Here is a 17,224-nt window from a genome sequence, read left to right as displayed (position 1 = left end):
TTGAACAGAGATAAGGAGAACATTAGCGTGGATTCAGGGAAAAGCCTACTTTTGTAATCGTCTTACTCTCACAATGCCTTGCTTTGCCACTTTGTTATTGTGAGCAGGCTTTATTTGGGAAAAGCCCGGAGGAAGGATGGCCTGCCGAAATATCACACACAAAAATGGAGCACAGCCCAGTGAGGCAGAAACAGTCAGGTGCAGGAGGCAGGCATGGCCAAAAAAGCTACTGTGAATCATGGAGTGATTAAAGAGCCAAATGACGAAAGGGAAGTGAAGAGGATAATGGTATAAAAACAGAACATTAGACAAATTCATTCATATTGGTTTTGTCTTGGCTGAATTATCCAGCATATTGGCTTCTAATTTAAACTGTAAAATATGATATTATAGTGTTGACTTTTAGTTGTACCTCTATTTGTACAGCCACCCAAGGGTAAATAGGCCTTATTACAATATTCACACAATGGGCACATGGACATATCCAAGACATCCAAGAAACAGCCGATCTCAGTCACGGTTTCATTTAAAATGCAGTGTGCAAGAGTAGAACCAATAATACAGTACAGACCACAGCTCTAGAGTGTAACAGACTGCCCTGTATATGGCAAAGACAGGATCATACACATGGTATTCACAACAGGGAGGTCAATAAGGTTAAACAAAATTAAAACAGAATCTTTGAACAGGAAAGACAATATTTAAAAAATGATGAGCATAAAGGGAATATGTAAGAGATGTGATGCTTCAGGAAAGAAGCTGTGATGCAAAATGTGAGATTTCCTCAAAGACTGCTGGCCTCGAACAGTCGTGTGCATTGGCTTAGATTGGGTGGAGTCAGTGACCTGATAAATCGATACTGAGGCGACACACTCAAAACAAAACACTGGACCCCCTCGAGGACTCATAGTGACAGACTGTCTACTCACTCTATCACAAACAGATCCAAGTGGATACAAGCACGATTAAACAAGATTAATATTATACAACATGCCTAATTTTAAATAGACAGACAGACAGATTAGATTAATAAGACAGATAAAAAGTGCTTTATCTGCCATGTCAATTACAATGTGACCCGTACTAAAAAGACAGCAAGCCAATTCAAAGTGAAATCCATGAAAACTAGTTTAAACGCAACTCGACTTTGAAGTACCAGACAGCAAATGTGTGAACGATGACTCAGGAGCGAACATATTAAATGTGTTATCAGTGGCTACAAACTACACAAAATGTATTTGTTACTATGTTTTTGTCACTTTATGAACTGGTTTAATGACAAAAAATATATCTTGAAACCTGAACACATGCCTGGAACTGTCTGCGGCGTATAAAAGTGAGTTCTGCATTTAATCTGACAGCAGTCAAAGCTAACCAATACACTGACTCATTAAAGAAAAAAAAAAGCAATAATGTTGAGCTGGATGCATGCTGTGTCTGCCTCATTAAACATTGACTGAGCCAGGTTTTGTAATGTAAACCAGCTTCTGTGACTGGAAACTGATCAAAACACATCCTACTATATTAGCTGGATATCACTGAAGCTACAGCCTGACCGAAATACCGATGATCAGCTGATATATCGGGAACGGCTTATATGTTGACAGATATTGGCCAGTATAAAAACGTTTTGTTTTTACTTAACAACATAAGGCAGAAAAACATGTTTGAGGACGTTAAATTCATTCAATTTCCAGTGAAATTAACGGTTTCAGTGCACTTGTGTGATTTGAGACAATAAAAGTTTATTGTAAATCTGTAAAAGATCCTGCCTTCACCATATATCACTGCAAAAAACATTTACTGGCCGATATGTCAACCATGAACAAAAATAGAAACGCATATATATATAGAAAAATGTATGCATATATAAAAAGATGTAGCTTCATATGCTACATCCTACTTTTGTGGAAAACACCCCAACCGTTTCCCCACTGCTTTGTTTTTATTTCCCTCAGTTTACTCCAGAAACCAACACCTACCGAAGTCAACTTAAAAAAACTTTAAAAAGAATATCTATGTAGTTTTTGGTCTTTACCTCATGATATTGGCAACAGGCACAGGAGGCCCTTTCTCCTTGAGCTCCTGGACATTGACCACCTGAGGAACCGTCTTCAAAGTGGACTCTGTCAGGGAAGCACTGACGACAGCTGGAACACACGCAAACGCATATGTGAAAATTTTAGCCTACATACACACACAACCAGTGTTTATATTAAAAACAGAACATGACAGAAAAATGTAACTCAATGAATTTAATGTTTAAGCCTGGTTTGAATTATACTGATACTACCAGTTTAGTATGTGAGTCTGAGGTATGCTGGGACTTGAGCTACCAGTTTCACATTATTTGATTTGGAGGTCTGTGTCTCCCCCTGGTGTATCATAGCAATCATAGCAATGTAATATCATCCAAACAGCTTGCCAACCACACAGTTGTCCATAATGACTTAATTAATCTTAATTACCATTTAAAAATAAACAGATAATTATTTTCAATTGCAGGGTGACGAGTGCATGTGCTTCTTACCTGGCTTCTGATTGGCCATCTGCCTGCGTAGAGCAGCGGTGGCTGCGGCCTGCTGGGCAGGCATGGTGACAGGGATGGTCCTCTCAGCTGGTGGGGCTCCATGTTTGACTGTTTTAGTGGCGAGAGCAGTGCTCTCAGCCCCGCTGAGGTTGATCTTATTGCTTGGAACTGAAATTAAAACACAGTGAGCAACATGTTCAGCAGTGTCATATGTCATCCTGTAGCTGTAACGCTGCTTCAAATCTTTGCTGAATAGCAGCAGTTGGAATGATTTACTCACCAGGGCTGGCAATAGGGCTGAGTCCAAAACCGACACCAGGAACTGAGTGAATTTTGGTTAAAGGCGTGGACTGGATGGCCCCGAAGCCTGGCTGAATAGAGGGGGTCCTCACGACTGTGGGGTGGCGGGGGGTGGACAGTGCTGTAGGAATGACAGTCAGGGGAAGAGGCTCTGGCTGTAGTTCCTCCTCTTCCAGCTCCAAATGTGCTGGGTGAGGGTCCAGGGACTGGGACAGAGAGGATGTAGAGCTCACATCATCCAAGTCCTCATAGTATTTAGGTGAAAGGAAGGCTGAGCGAGACAGGTTGGCTGGAAGTGAAGGGATAAAGAACATCTAGATTAACAATAAATGTAGTATGGCTTTTTTAAGGTGATACTTTTACATTAAAAGACAGTCTACTCTTTTTCAACAACCCTCCTCAAGTGGCTATTCTTCCAAAGATGACGTTTTCTTTGTGAATATCATTAAAGTACGTTTCAAAGTTTGTGGTAAACGCTAGCTACATTCCTAAACTTTCATGCAGCCAAAAATTTCTAGTCAGTAGATCAAATTTACTGACTGGAAAAATAGCCTCCAACACTTGTTAAATTAGTCTGAGCAGGATATGTGTACCTGGTGCAGTCGAGCGAACAGGAGGCATCTGTCCCTTTGAGAGAAAGTTACGCAGCTGGGACTGTTTAACTGGTGATATCTTGACTGCTGGAGAAAAATACAGTACAAAGTTAGTATGTTGAAATAAAGAAATTGAATATATTTTATCATGTTTATCTAAAAACATTTTAAGACTGATACCTGGAGATTTGGAATTGGCTTTAGGAGGGGAGGTGTCCAGCCTGGCTTTCAGGAGGGATTCCCTTAAACTCTCAAGCTCGCTTTCCAACCTGCCATGAAACACAGAAAGAAATGATCTAAATATTGAAATATGACACTTGAAGTAATTATTTGAAGTGTTCTGATGCACACAATAAGAATATCATATAAAGGCTGCAACACTGAAAAATATAGTGCAATTTCAATGTTATTCAAGGACTATGGTGATTATATTTTTAGCTATTGTTGCATCCAGTTATAAAAACAAGAGTTAATTTTATTCAGTTTTAATTATTCAAAAAGTGTTCTAGATTTAAACTGCAGCATATTTAAGTCAAGGTTAACTTGACATATGAGGTCTATGATTCCCAAACCTACACTGCAGAGTCTCTCTTCTCACAACATATTAAAAATCTACATAATGCAAAACTCATTTATCTCACTTAAGCTTTTCTCAGTCCTCCATTCCTACTTGGAGCTCTTACCCAGCAGTTGTTGCAGCAGCAGTATTGCGGTTGATGGTTGGAGTAGTGGCCTTGTTGTAGAGGCGCAGGGAGGTGAGCTCCTTAATCAACTGGTCCAGTCGGTTTTTCTGCTGGTTGATTATGTACAGGTTGTTGGCCAGTGTCGTGAACAGACCCTCACGCCCTGGGACGACCATGTGTCTGTGAGGAAGACAAGTATTTTATTAGAAAATGAATGGTGACCCAAAATGTTTTCAGTGCCAAATACTCAAATAACTGTGTTTACTTCTGCTTTTTCTTCTTCTCCAGGTGTTTCTCCCATTCCACGTCAAGAACATCATTCACATCTTCCACAGCAAACATAACATACTGGTACAGCCTGCGAATCTCCTGAATAAAGAAAAACACAGCATAGATTAGACAGAAGGCTTTGAGTAATTAGATGATTCGTGTAAACCCTTCAGGAGAAGTATCTACTCATGCAAACTTCTGCTTTTTTACCTTGAGCTGTTCCTCACTGCGTGGGTCCAGAGGTTTTTTATACAACAGCTGTCTGTAATTTCTGTCCTTGCTCAGCTCACTCTGGGCTTTGGCTTCTTCTGCCCCAGCAAAACCCTCCAGTAAGGTGGTCTTCAGTGTACCAATGTCCCCGTGGAGAGACTGCAAACCAGAAACAGGAAAGAAAAAATAAATAGGCTTAATTCAACAAGGGGATCAGAACTATTAAACTGCATCAACATATCAGTTAGAAATATATGACAATGTACACACACGCTATAATTCTGCCAATACAAACAACAATAGAGGCTTAAAAGATTTGTCAGCCTATTGGTTGCAAATAAATGTATCAAAAAGACCAACACAGAAAGTTAATCTTTTGCTGTTTGAGGCAAATATAGATAAGACTTAAAAAGGCTTCTCTGTATATTAATATAGAATAGACAAGTCAAAATACTACTTTTTGTACACTTTTCAGGGAGAACCTAAACTGCAAACTTTTAAACATTTTAGCTAGCTACTCCTGCTGCAAGAGAAGAAGATGGGACACATGCTTTTTTTTTAAAATTTATCATAACACCATCAACTTGCAGCCATTACCTTGTTATTCTAACACCATTGCAGTTGTTGGGGGTAGGATTTGGTTGCTGGGTGTGAATTTGTTAACAGGGATTTGAGTCAGGTTAAGCAAAATCTGAACGTGTTTTGGTTTTGGCAGCCGCGGTCTTACCTCTGTTGTTTCCTTAATCTCCAGAGTGAAAATATGGAGGTCCTCGGACTCCTTCCTCAACTCCTTCATCTCCTCATTGGTGCCAACCTTGAAGTCTGCTCTTGCGCTTCGTGCCTTCAGGTCGTCCAGCTCCTTCTGGAAGTGTTCAATCTGATGACAAGTCAACGACAAGTGCAGTTATTTGTAAATCCTTCTTTACAGATTTTAAGCCCTTCCTAAATTGTTTGCGTCTACTACACTACACTACACTACAATACAATGATGTTTCTAACTGAGAAGCTACGAAAGTGGACTGCATCATGGAGCTAATAATATGTTAGCTAATGAAGATGTATATGAAAGCATTATACGCACAATTTATTGACAGTATTTACATATTTATATTAAGTGCATAAATCAGTTTATGATACATTAAACTTGACTGACAATGTGTAAATGTGGCCCTGACTTTACTTTATGTGTGGTTATTAGTTTATTAAGTAACAAGTGAGTGGGAATTAGTGAATTAAGCTGAGCTAACTGATATTATTTGGTACTTTAGTCAGATTTTATTGGTATCATGCTTAATAGATTCAGATATATTGATTTTCGTTGTGAAATTTTAAAAATGCAACAGTTCATCTACTTGCTAAATTATTCACAGATTTACCATTACAATTTCATTAAGAGGAAATATGAGAATCTAGTGCGTATGTTGTATGTCGAGGTGTTGACTGGATAATGTCTCACCTCCTCCTTTATACCGGCCATAATTGGATCAAAGTCTTTCTTCTGTTGTAGCTGCTTCTCCAGGGCCTTCACACTAACAGCTGCCTGCATTGGAAAGTAGTAAAGTAAGACACACAAACACACACACCAACAAAAACACACAATTGCTATAAAGATCTTTTTATTATCATGGCTGTTTCATGACTTTTTGAGTTGTGATTAGTTAATTTACCTTTTCTGTGATCAGTTTACTACTTACAGATCTATCCATGATAGAAACTGTGTCACATGCTGCCAATATAACATCTTAAACAAACGTTTGAATAACTTTTGATATTGTGTATTGTACCATTTTACTTTTTTGTATCATTTACTTCTACTTCTGTGGCGCACAGTGGTGTACAGAGAAGTTGAGTGTACAAATGGAGGCTCTGTGCGTTCCCATTGTGATATGTTCCTCTTCTAACATTTATTTTGATCAAAATATCAAATAAACCGCTGAGGACCTGTGAAGTTTGGACACGGGCCTGGGCTTGGGCGGCAGGAGCAGGTTTCTGCACGATTGTCGGTGGTGTGCTGGTTTGAACTGGACGCACCGGGGCTGCAACAAAATCAACAATATAAGAATCACAATCCAAGGCCTGAACACACACAAGATTTAACAAATCCTTTGATAAAAAATAAATTAAGGAGAACACTCTTGTGCAAATACAACATTCTTACTTAATACAGCTGGTGGTTTTGTGACTGACGGTTGAGGGGTGGTCAGACTACTGGAATTAGAGACAACAGCTTTGGGGAGGGAGGAATTGAAGGAGAAAGACTGTGGTGCTGGGGTCTCCAATGCTGAAAACCTTGGGAGAGAGAAGATGGATTTATTTTGCCGATTTAAATCTTTCGTGTATTCAATATATAAAAATCTCTGTCTCAGTTGGAATACCCTTCGAAATAAGTGGTCAACAATGATTTACCTCTCATTCAAATTCAGTTTCACAGTTGGTGGGGAGGGAGCGGCAAGGCTCTGGGGTGTTGGAGATGGAGCCGGAGCCACTACTGCTGATGGTTTGATGGAGGGAGTGAAAGAAAAAGCTGAAGGCGCTGACGGAGTATCAGAGGGAGGTTTGGAAGCAAAGGAGAAGCTTGATGTTCCCGAGCCAAATGGTGTGGGGCCTCCGAGAGAGAAAGCCGAAGCGCCAGCGGTGGAGTTTGTGGTCGGGACCGAGAAAGTGAAGGATGATGACGACGACGACACAGGAGCCGAGGGAGGGATGCTGAATGGGGCAGCGGACGAATAGGCAGGAGGCGGTGCAGGAGTGGAAGCAGCGGCTAAAGTAAGGCCGAGGTTTGGGAATGCTGGTGGGGCAGATGTGATAGAGGCAGGAATTTTGGGAGGTTGGGTCGCCAAAGAACCTGCGAACAGAAAAGAAATTTGCTTTCATAACATCTCATCACATGTTGGTCTTGTTTTGTCTCCAAAACAAGATTACCAATTCTGGAATTAGCAACGGGATTAGTGTTGGTGAGAAGTCCACAGCTTTCATGGTAAAATGCTCGCTGCCACAACAGTCTGTCAGACTTCAAAAGGAATTTGCACGAAAGCTGTGGAGTTCTTTATTAATGTGTTTGGCTGAGTAAAAATACTGTTTCTTTTAGCTTCCAGTTTTATTTTTTTATTATCTTATCAGTCTGGTCAAAGACCCCTGCATGGTCTCAACAAAAGGTCTCAATCAATAAATATAAAGTGAAAAACAATTCAAACTATTGGAAATAATCAGATAAAAACCATCATTTTAGCAGCAGGAACAGAAAAAAGTAGCATTTTATAAGACATTTTGCTTCATAATACCAACAAAAATTCTACTTCCTTTCTGCCCTCTTCACGACTACACTCAACATAACTCAAAGCTTTGCATGCCTTATTTGATTACGTTAAAGTGTGATAAGACGTCCAAAGTTCAATGGTGGATTTGTAATGTAGTTGAGAGCTATAATTTTATGCAGAATGATTGTTCCTGTAAGACATTAAGATAAGCTTAATGGGGGATGCAGTTGGATGTGCGTTTGCTTGACTCACGGATCTCTCAGGCTCTTAAGCTGAGCTGTGGAACTTGTGAGGTCCAACTCAAGTCCACAGTAAAGCTAATAATAGGTTTATACCAAACTCCACACTTAAAAATGTTCTTTTAGAAACAAACACGTGACTTGTCAGCTGAAATATGTCCAATGGGCACACACGCGGACTGGAAGTTCCTGCAAACACTTCAGTATCACTGTCTCAGATGATTATCACTTGAGGAAACATATCATCACGATGTGCGATTATGATTACTTATGCAGCTATCTCAACAACATTTCAGTCTAAAACATCTGTCGCGTTGACTGGCTTGCTTACCTGGCTTGGGCAGTCTCTCCCCCTCCAAGGCGAGGGCAGTAGGGGCTGAGACCAGTTGCTTAACCCCAGGATTGAGGTTGAGCAGAGCAAATGGGCAGAGTAATCCCTCCGTTGATAGCATTAGCATTATGGGTGCCGGGGGCAAGGTCTTTTCATCAGCTTTATATGGGTGGAAAGACAAAACACAAAGAGAAGGAAAGTTAGAGGACATTTAGACACTGAAACACTGTTAAAGATAAATGTGTTTACTATAATTTCACAAAACACAGCAACCACTAACACTCCAGTCAAACTTACTCACCCTCCCACAAACATACCGAGTGCATCTCCGTCATTTCCTCCCCCTACTGACTCATTTCTCAACCCTCCACAGATCAGGGAGCCAAGAAGAATCTCTAAAGCTCACTGGTAAGAATTTTGTCTTAGGTCTATTAATTAAGAGCCACATGCATAGGCAATCCACACTATGCAGTACCAGACTTTTGTGAGAAATTATTTAGCGTTCCGCACAGCTTTGCGCTTCCAAGTCACACCACTGCACAAGGGAGACAATTAACAGCAAGTGTCGTCTGCTCGCTCCGCCTGCTATAAATGCTGTTTGTCACTTTGATCATTAGAGTGTTGACAGCATTGGAGCACAAAGATGGTATGTGTGCTGGCGCTGTAGTTATCTCACTGACCTTGGCTCACTTCGCCCTCCAGTGGGTAAAACACATACTCGTGTTCAGTGGCACACTGTAGTCGTGGACAGATACAACTGTCCTAAGATGCCTCGTTTGGTTAAAATAAAAAAATAAAATAAAAAACAGTCCTCACACGCACACTTCTTGCCAGAACCCTTAACTATTCCCTGCTCTTCACACCCACTTTCCTGCACTTTCCAAAATCACGCGGTGTGCTGTGGGCTGGGGACAAAAATGGCAAATCCAGTCTAAACCAACATTCAAATGAAGAAACTGAGTATTCACACCCCTTATTAAAGATTAGTCAGAGTTAATACTAGTCATATCGAACACGTCACAAAAGCAAACTGAACACTTTGTACCGTTTGTTCTCCCTACAGCTGCATCTCACATCTAAAACTGTTCCTCAAGTATAACTTCATCATTATTGCCACTGACTCACCTCTTTGAAGTCGACCTTACATTTTGCATCTACTGTATATTCAGCCCATGCACTGCATTTGACATTATGTCAGTACATTACCATTTTATTGTCTGAATAAATTCAAAATTATATCTACCACACACCCACACACAAAAATACATTTTCAAGCAAACACAGATTAGTATTATTTCAAGAAATAATGTGATACCAAATTCGCCCAGCAAAACACAACACTGCAGCACCTAACGTTCAGTTTAATCTCAGTTAAGAAACTATAGGTGGGGAGATAAAGAGGAGCAAAGAGATTGAGGGTGTAAGAGGGAGCGAGCAGAAGGGAGCGGCACACGGTAAAGCTCATCAGCATTCTGCAACAGGATTGTCTGGGCTTTGTTGTTTGTTGTGGTCCTCTCGCTTGTCTGAGCCATTTTAATGAGTGCGTTTTCTCTCCACAGATAACTCTCTCTCGTTACTCTCCCTGCGCTTTCCCTATCTAATGTCTCACTTTGGATAAAGGTTTTGATCAGACTACAATCATGTCAAAATGTTGCTCAAATTGCAGGTTCTTTTTCTCTCTTGCTGGGGAGGGAGTTCTTAGAGTGAGCGAGGAGAGATGTGACTAGACAGCAACAGCAGCTCTACGTGAATGTCTGGCAGACTTGGCCATTTAAGATAAAACAGTGTACTGAGACGGTAGCTTATCACTATTCTTTACACATGCTGCAATGGAGCACTGCAGTGGATGCTGTATGCACAAAGAAACCTAACGGAGTTCAGCTTCATCTCATCATGACGGGGCTGCTGAACATTAAATGTTGTGGAGCTTATACAAAAACAATGGCATGCAGTACAAGAGATAACACCAACTACAAGGGAATTAAAAGTTAATTTATAGTTTGCAGGAGTCTGAAAAGACAGACTTTTTAAAAGTAAAACATACAGGTACATCTTATCCAATTCAGTAAGAAATATTCTGAGCATGCATGTTCATTCCAACAGGCTTATCAGGGTGGGCAGTATCGCTGGTGGCAGATGGTGGTGTACAAACCTGCCTTAACTGGTTTAATTTTCTCCTCACTGTCCATACAATCATTTAAAAAATGTCTGAAAAAACACACAGTGCATTCAGCGAGCTTCACCGCAGATATACAGCACCCTTTGTATTTAATACAACTGTAATAAAAAAAAAGCGATATCCAAAAAGAAAGCCATAACAATTGCAAGTGGGAGAGATCCAATTTAATAACTTAGCTGAGCTGCTATGATTTCAGCTTGATTATGGAAGCAGGGTTCGTACACATTTTCCAAGGTCAAATTCAAGCACTTTTCAAGCACTTTTAAGGGTCATTTTTAAGATTTTCCAGCACCTTATTGCTGGGGTGAAATACGTATCTAAAGAAATATATATACTTGTGATTTTTTTCTTCACTTTTTATCACAGTTATGTACATTATATTATGCTGTAAACATCTAAAATTATATTTTATAATAGCAAAAACTTCAGAAATGAATTATCCAGTCTGATCCCAATTTTGTGAAAGACACAGAGTTATAATGTCAAGCACTTTCAAGCACTTAAACTAAAATCCAAGCACTTTTCAGACCTTGAAAACACAACATTGAAATTCAAGCACTTTCAAGGATTTCAAGCACCCGTACGAACCCTGTGGAAGAGAATATGGTTGCAAATAGGGATGACATCATTATCATACATTAGCAATGATATAAATAAACAGTCTGTTTAAGCTGATAGCATCAAGTAAATAATGCCAAATTAAGTTTCACCTCACTAATGCATAAATCCTGTAAATCCCATCCCTATTACCATGAACCAGCCCTGCACACTGGTATGTGACACCGTCTTGTGAAATCTACCTCATCTACCTCAGCTGCACCAAAGTAACTACAGATTGGGGTTAGCATTTAGCCGAATTCTCTTTCTGGGTGTGCTGGTAGAACTTATATAAGAATTATCCCACCACACAAGATCATTATTAACATAACTGTGATAAAAGCTTTTGACCTTTGCTCAAATGCTGAAAAAAAGCTGTTAAAATCCCATTAAAAACACCCCAAGTGTCTAATAGGAAAGTAGAGGCTCACTTTACCTTGCTTCAGAATTGGTTTTAATTTGACAAAATAATGACAGTCTTTGAGTGACATTAAAGTGAAAGTGAAATTAAACTGGCAACATACAACTTCTTATCTGCTATTCATGATTCTGGAGTAAATATTGATTCCATGGCTGTAGAAAAGCGTCACCTTCCTCATCTAGATTTTTGCCCTATATACCTAATTTCCACTTTATTATTTGGCCATCCGGATTGTTTTTTTCCACAAAAAATGATGTTGACTTACAGCACAAAGGAAGTGAGTCTTCAATTGTGCAAACAAAACAAGAAGGGACAGTTTTCACAGGTCGCTATCCCCAGGTACAAAACTGGCCTACTTATTAATACACTGGCTTTTTAACTGTTGCTAGCGCTGTCTTTGCTACATTGGTGCTAACAGAAATACCACAAGGAAACGCTAGGAGAAAAATATTCATTTTCTGCCTCTAACTTTAACATCAAACAACAAACATTATGGTAGGTGTATTCACATTGTGTCAGTGTGCAAATCAGGTCAGACAGGTGAAGGAAGAAAGTGAATCAAAAAGACAAAGTCACTTACTTATGTGGATCTCCTGCTGGCTGGTGTAGTCTATTGCCAAACCAAGGGGAAGCGTGTCTTCATTCGTCTCGGTCACTGGAAGCTCAGCCCTGCTCGCATCCTCCAGGATCCAAAGCTCCCATATCTAAAAAGAAAGGACAACAATCTGTCATGGTCACGACAGTCTACAGGCTTCTGATGCGCTTACCTCACCCGCTAAAGAGATGTCATGTTTGTCTTTAAAAACTGGAATTTTAAATCTGTCTTAACAAGAGAACATTTTCATTTCTGTCTACATTTAAAACAGTACGTCTTTCAAGAAATAAGATTTCTACGAAACATTCAGCTTTTCTTTTATCATCATTAGGTACCTTGTCCTCTTGTCTGGCTATAACGCTGACTTCAATGGAAGCTGCTGATGCTGCAAACACAAGGTCCCTGAAGGAAGTGAACAATGAGGGAAAGCAACACATTACACAAACATGACATTCAAATTAAACAGAAGAATTTGAAGAGATAAATAATGCATTTATTCTCAACAGTAAACATGCTTTTCTGTGCCTACTACATCATCCGGTGCCTGTAAACTGTGATCGTTCTTACCAGTCCTCTACGTGGCTGAGGAAATAGTGGTGTTGTCGCTCAGTGCAGCTGCCGTACACTGTGTCGCTAAAGTTCAGAAACTTTGTCTCCATCTTCTCATCCTTCTTCTACAAAACAACAAAATATATCGCAGTTTTAGGCTTTAGATGGGAAAACTGAAACTATATGGTGGCATTATATACCAATTTTATCAGTGTCATGACTTGGTTTTGATATGACTTGACTGGTTTTGATGGATAACAGTAAAGTGATGTATTTTATAAACTTCACAAATAATTCTACTTGTTCTAATATTAGTTTTTACCAATTCAGTCATTATATCAAATAACTGATGATTACCAAAAGTTTCACTGTTAAAATTCTGATAAGTCAATATCAAACTGACTTCATCACCAAGCACGTTATTTTTAAGGAGATTTCAAAATATCGAGATATATATCAAGTGTCCTGATACAACCGAAAATATTTAAACATTCAATCAATGAGCCACATCAATGAGCCCTGACTGCAGAAGAAGCCTCTATGCAACTACAGAGCCTCTACCCAAAACAGATGGTAACACAGCAAGGCATTTGTCTATCAGATCTACAAAACATAGCCTGGCTGAGAATCTAATGCCATGTTCGTTACTTCACCTTGTTGTTGTGGCCATGCAGAGAGAATATCACCAAACAAACAGGTACCATTCATGTGAAGAAAACAGTATGGCCACATTTGTCTACTGAGGCGATGAGCAAGACAGCATTAAAGACTGGAGGGGTGCAACCTGACAAAACTCCAAATGGATGAATTCAGTGGACTGTGAACGTAGGGCGTACTCACAGGGAGGGAGATCAACACTAGCTCAGGAGGTGTCTCAAGGGAGCCATCTGCAGCAGCATATACCACTGCAAACACGAAAGTTCTCAGCCACAGCACATCCAGAACTGCGAGAGATAACAGGAAAGAGAGGTGTCAGGCACAGATGGGATTTCAACACAGTAATAAAAGGTAAAACACAAGTCAATTAGAAAATGAAATATAATGCCATTATAAGCCATTCATGAGCCCAGCTCAATATATGGCAGTACAACAAAAATCCCATTAATGTGTACAAGTACGGGATTTGCGTTACCTTTTACGGGTTCATCAGAGGTGTAGAAGTGTGGACATGGGATAACTTTCTTTTCTTCAAGAGCCTTTTTAGCAGAAGAGAAAAACATGTATCATCTCATCAGTCATTGGATGCTGCAGCTCTCAGAAAGCAGTCAGTGTTTTAATTCTAATTATGGTGAATTACTTACTGGTGTATACTGACTGACTGTGGCATTCATTTTTCCTGCAGCAACCTGTTTTCCTTTCGGACTCCAGCAAACTGTGTGAAACAAAATACAGCAACTGAACCACAACAGAGATAAGAGCACAGGCAAATTCAGCTAGTATGTTCAGAGTCCTACTCACTGCACGTGATGCCACTTGAGGCCGGCAGCTCGGCCAGCACTCTGGCACCGTCAGCGACGTCCAAAATTTGCATGCTGCCATCAGACATGCAGGCAGCCAACATGAATGCATGAGCAGGATTCCACTTCAGGTCCTGCACCAGAGTGCCAGGAGGTACTGCTGGCAGCAGTGATGCAAAAGGTAACTTCTGTGGTCTTGCCTAGAAAGGAAAAAATATATGCCGCTTTAAAAATCAGCAGCTAAAGTGACTAATTTGTGACTAAATTGCTGCAGAATTGCTTCCTACAAATAATGTATTTATCATTTCTTAAATCACTTCTAATTTTCAATTTGTCAGTTGCATACTCAATATTCCCCTCTGCAGTAAAAATGTATAAACCACATATCTATAAAGGCCAAAATAAATGAAAGTAGATGAACTATTTGGAGACATTGTGTTATGTTTGATTTTGAATTCTGGTGATTAGGTCATTAAAATAACTGCTGTGTGTCAAGGTTCTTTCAGTTTAAGGGCATCTTCAAGACGTCTGACTCTCATACTAGATATATCTGAACAACATCATAAAAAATAAATCCTTTAAATATCTACAATATTTTCATTAGAATAGATCAGCAGTTTCCTTGTATTGTACATTTCTGTCATCTCCATTTGACCTCTTGATGCAGAGAGCTGCAACAACACGTTAACTCACAGTACAGTAAGTGTCTCTCTGTGTTCATTATACTAAGATGCCTACATACACCGGTCGAACCTGAAATAGACACGACACAATGTCTGATACACTGGAACAATAAATCCACTGACTAAAGCAGTCACCTTGTTCATGAAGGTGCGGACGTCATAGAAGGTGAGGGACAAAGCGGCCCCCTCAGACAGGCCACATACTGACAGAGTGAGTTCATCACAACTGAGGGCCAAGTGGTGCAGAGCAAGTTCCACAGTCACCTCCGCCAACGCTGCTATCCCATCCACTAGGACAAAGAGGAAAATATGAGTCAATTATGAGGAAGATACATGAATGGAAATGAAGCTGAAGATGTGTCATTTGCAAGTGGTGCAAACCTGAATAGATGCATATTCAAATTCACACCTGTACGGTCACACTCATACCTATTTCGTTGGAGTTGCCGTCAAATCTGTCAGCAGCCAGAATGTCCCGTGTCAGGTAAACTTTGAACGTCCGGTCGAGCCCAACGAAAGTCAAACCAAATTTGTTGGAGACCGTCAGCAGACTTGATCTGTCTTTTGGCAAGTCTTCACTTGGCTCAAACACTCTCGCTTTCTTCATCTGGCGAAATTGGAAATCCTGAAAGACACAAACAAGCACTGTTTATTACTTCAGGAAAAGTAACGTTAGTTATGGCTGGTTAGCAACTTAGATGCCAGCTCCTTAACTGCAAACTCCACGACTCATATCACGTTAGCTAACTATGCTAATGTGTGTAAGTACCGTTACAGCGACATTTATTCAACGTGAACAAAATGTGATGATTTATTTGACACACAGGAGGCTGTTTATTCACCTGTCCCCAAGCTAACATTCAACTCTGATGAAGCACGTACTATATAGCGTTACAGAGCTAATAGCTAACGTGCTAGCATAACTGGTATAACGTACACACAGAGAATATTAAAGTTAGCGGCTTTTTCTTGTCAGGCTTTTCAACCGAGCTTTTCTAACTGCTAATTGTGTCCAAGTTAGTCATGCGGTACTGTAAATGCCTTTGAGTCGGGGTTAACGACACAGAAAACAAAACCTAACGTTAGCTAGCTAACCAGCTAAGCTAAGCCAGAACCTGTCAACACAAGTTGGACAACAGTGCTTACCTTCATTTCCCTCTCAGGAGGGGAGTCTGTGTCGTCGCTCATTTTGAAGCACAGAAACTGCTGCTTTTGCAGCCGATCTGTTGTGTTAGTTTATTCCCTTTCGAGTCTGTATTTGAGACAAATCTCTGGTGAACCACATTAGTCTGTCAGGACAGACGAACACACGCCGCGCGATTTTGCTGCGTAGCTACGTAGGATGACTAATAGATAGCAGAGCGTCCTGAGTTCACAACACATGCAACACAGAGCTCATACACAAAAGAGGGGGGCAGTCATTTAAAAAACTATCTGGCAATATTTTAAAATCATTTAAGGTTCGGTCAAAGATAAACACAAGAACATAATCCACTCCAAAGCAGATTTTAAAAAAACAAACAAACACGAATTTACGAAAAAATACCTTTTAAGACACATCAACAAGGAAAAATTACTCCACTCCTTCATCCTGCTGGCTTTCATATCAGTCTAATAATAAACATCACAGATGATGTCATAAAGCATTCAAAAAATTAGAAGTGATTGGTGGATTATTCGATCAGTTGATTGAAAGAAAATGAGTTGCTGATTTGATAACAGATCAATTGTTTTTACTCATTTCCAAGCAAACGTGTAACTGTCAAATGTCACAAATTTCCTGTTTGTAACTTCTTAAATGTATTTGCAGCATTTCTTTGTCATTTATGACGGAAATAAGGGGTCTTTTGGTGTTGGACTGTTTAAGAAGTCACCTTGAGAAATGGTAATCAGCAGTTTTTAATTTGGGACCTGAAAATAATAAGAAGATTGCTGATTGCCTATGTGTATTAAATAAATGTGGAAAAGTTCTTAAAAATTGTATTGTTTGATAATCAGTCCTCGAAAAATTCAGTCAAAGATTACAAGCAAAATATAGACATTAACAAAATGTACGCTGACAGTAAACAGGATTCTGAATTCTTATTGTCACTTTGAAAAAAGAGAAATCTAAATATGTATGAATATGTGAATATGAATATGTAAATGAATTTCAAAGTATTGTCAGGATAAGGTGTGGCTGCCCTGCTTCTTGACAATGTCCTGCTAGTGTCTTGTTATATTTTCTGTGAATCCAAACGCACCTATTTGTCGTGTTTTTTTGTCGCAAGGTGTCACTAAATGTGTGGGTAAGAATGTTTACGCTGGCTCTGTTGGCACCTCCTTACCCA

At 39.8% G+C, this 17,224-nt stretch overlaps 1 protein-coding gene across 12 annotated transcripts in view; it reads right to left on the bottom strand.

Annotated features, from left to right (window-relative positions):
- The window catches only part of nup214 (nucleoporin 214), a 34,254-nt gene extending 18,005 nt beyond the window's left edge, over positions 1 to 16,249 (bottom strand). For 10 of the 12 annotated variants that reach the window (XM_030435300.1, XM_030435294.1, XM_030435301.1 and 7 more), the window contains exons 1-24: positions 16,041 to 16,249; positions 15,324 to 15,519; positions 15,030 to 15,184; positions 14,213 to 14,411; positions 14,056 to 14,126; positions 13,887 to 13,950; positions 13,595 to 13,698; positions 12,773 to 12,879; positions 12,541 to 12,607; positions 12,191 to 12,314; positions 8,414 to 8,572; positions 6,993 to 7,431; positions 6,745 to 6,875; positions 6,528 to 6,622; positions 6,043 to 6,126; positions 5,314 to 5,463; positions 4,587 to 4,745; positions 4,372 to 4,475; positions 4,107 to 4,286; positions 3,604 to 3,692; positions 3,424 to 3,510; positions 2,811 to 3,119; positions 2,531 to 2,698; positions 2,039 to 2,150 (exon numbers count right to left, since the gene is read on the bottom strand). In XM_030435300.1, coding sequence (XP_030291160.1) covers positions 2,039 to 2,150; positions 2,531 to 2,698; positions 2,811 to 3,119; positions 3,424 to 3,510; positions 3,604 to 3,692; positions 4,107 to 4,286; positions 4,372 to 4,475; positions 4,587 to 4,745; positions 5,314 to 5,463; positions 6,043 to 6,126; positions 6,528 to 6,622; positions 6,745 to 6,875; positions 6,993 to 7,431; positions 8,414 to 8,572; positions 12,191 to 12,314; positions 12,541 to 12,607; positions 12,773 to 12,879; positions 13,595 to 13,698; positions 13,887 to 13,950; positions 14,056 to 14,126; positions 14,213 to 14,411; positions 15,030 to 15,184; positions 15,324 to 15,519; positions 16,041 to 16,082 — 3,395 coding nt within the window. In that variant the 5' untranslated portion in view covers positions 16,083 to 16,249. The remainder of the gene's footprint in view (positions 1 to 2,038; positions 2,151 to 2,530; positions 2,699 to 2,810; positions 3,120 to 3,423; positions 3,511 to 3,603; positions 3,693 to 4,106; positions 4,287 to 4,371; positions 4,476 to 4,586; positions 4,746 to 5,313; positions 5,464 to 6,042; positions 6,127 to 6,527; positions 6,623 to 6,744; positions 6,876 to 6,992; positions 7,432 to 8,413; positions 8,573 to 12,190; positions 12,315 to 12,540; positions 12,608 to 12,772; positions 12,880 to 13,594; positions 13,699 to 13,886; positions 13,951 to 14,055; positions 14,127 to 14,212; positions 14,412 to 15,029; positions 15,185 to 15,323; positions 15,520 to 16,040) is intronic. The other 2 variants (XM_030435296.1, XM_030435306.1) reach the window with 2 other exon arrangements.
- Between the last annotated feature and the right edge of the window lie 975 nt (positions 16,250 to 17,224).

The sequence above is a fragment of the Sparus aurata genome, chromosome 12, assembly GCF_900880675.1.
Source record: "Sparus aurata chromosome 12, fSpaAur1.1, whole genome shotgun sequence".
Lineage (NCBI taxonomy): Eukaryota > Metazoa > Chordata > Actinopteri > Spariformes > Sparidae > Sparus > Sparus aurata.
Note: the sequence above shows the minus strand (reverse complement) of the source record. Positions and strands in the feature narration are given on the sequence as shown.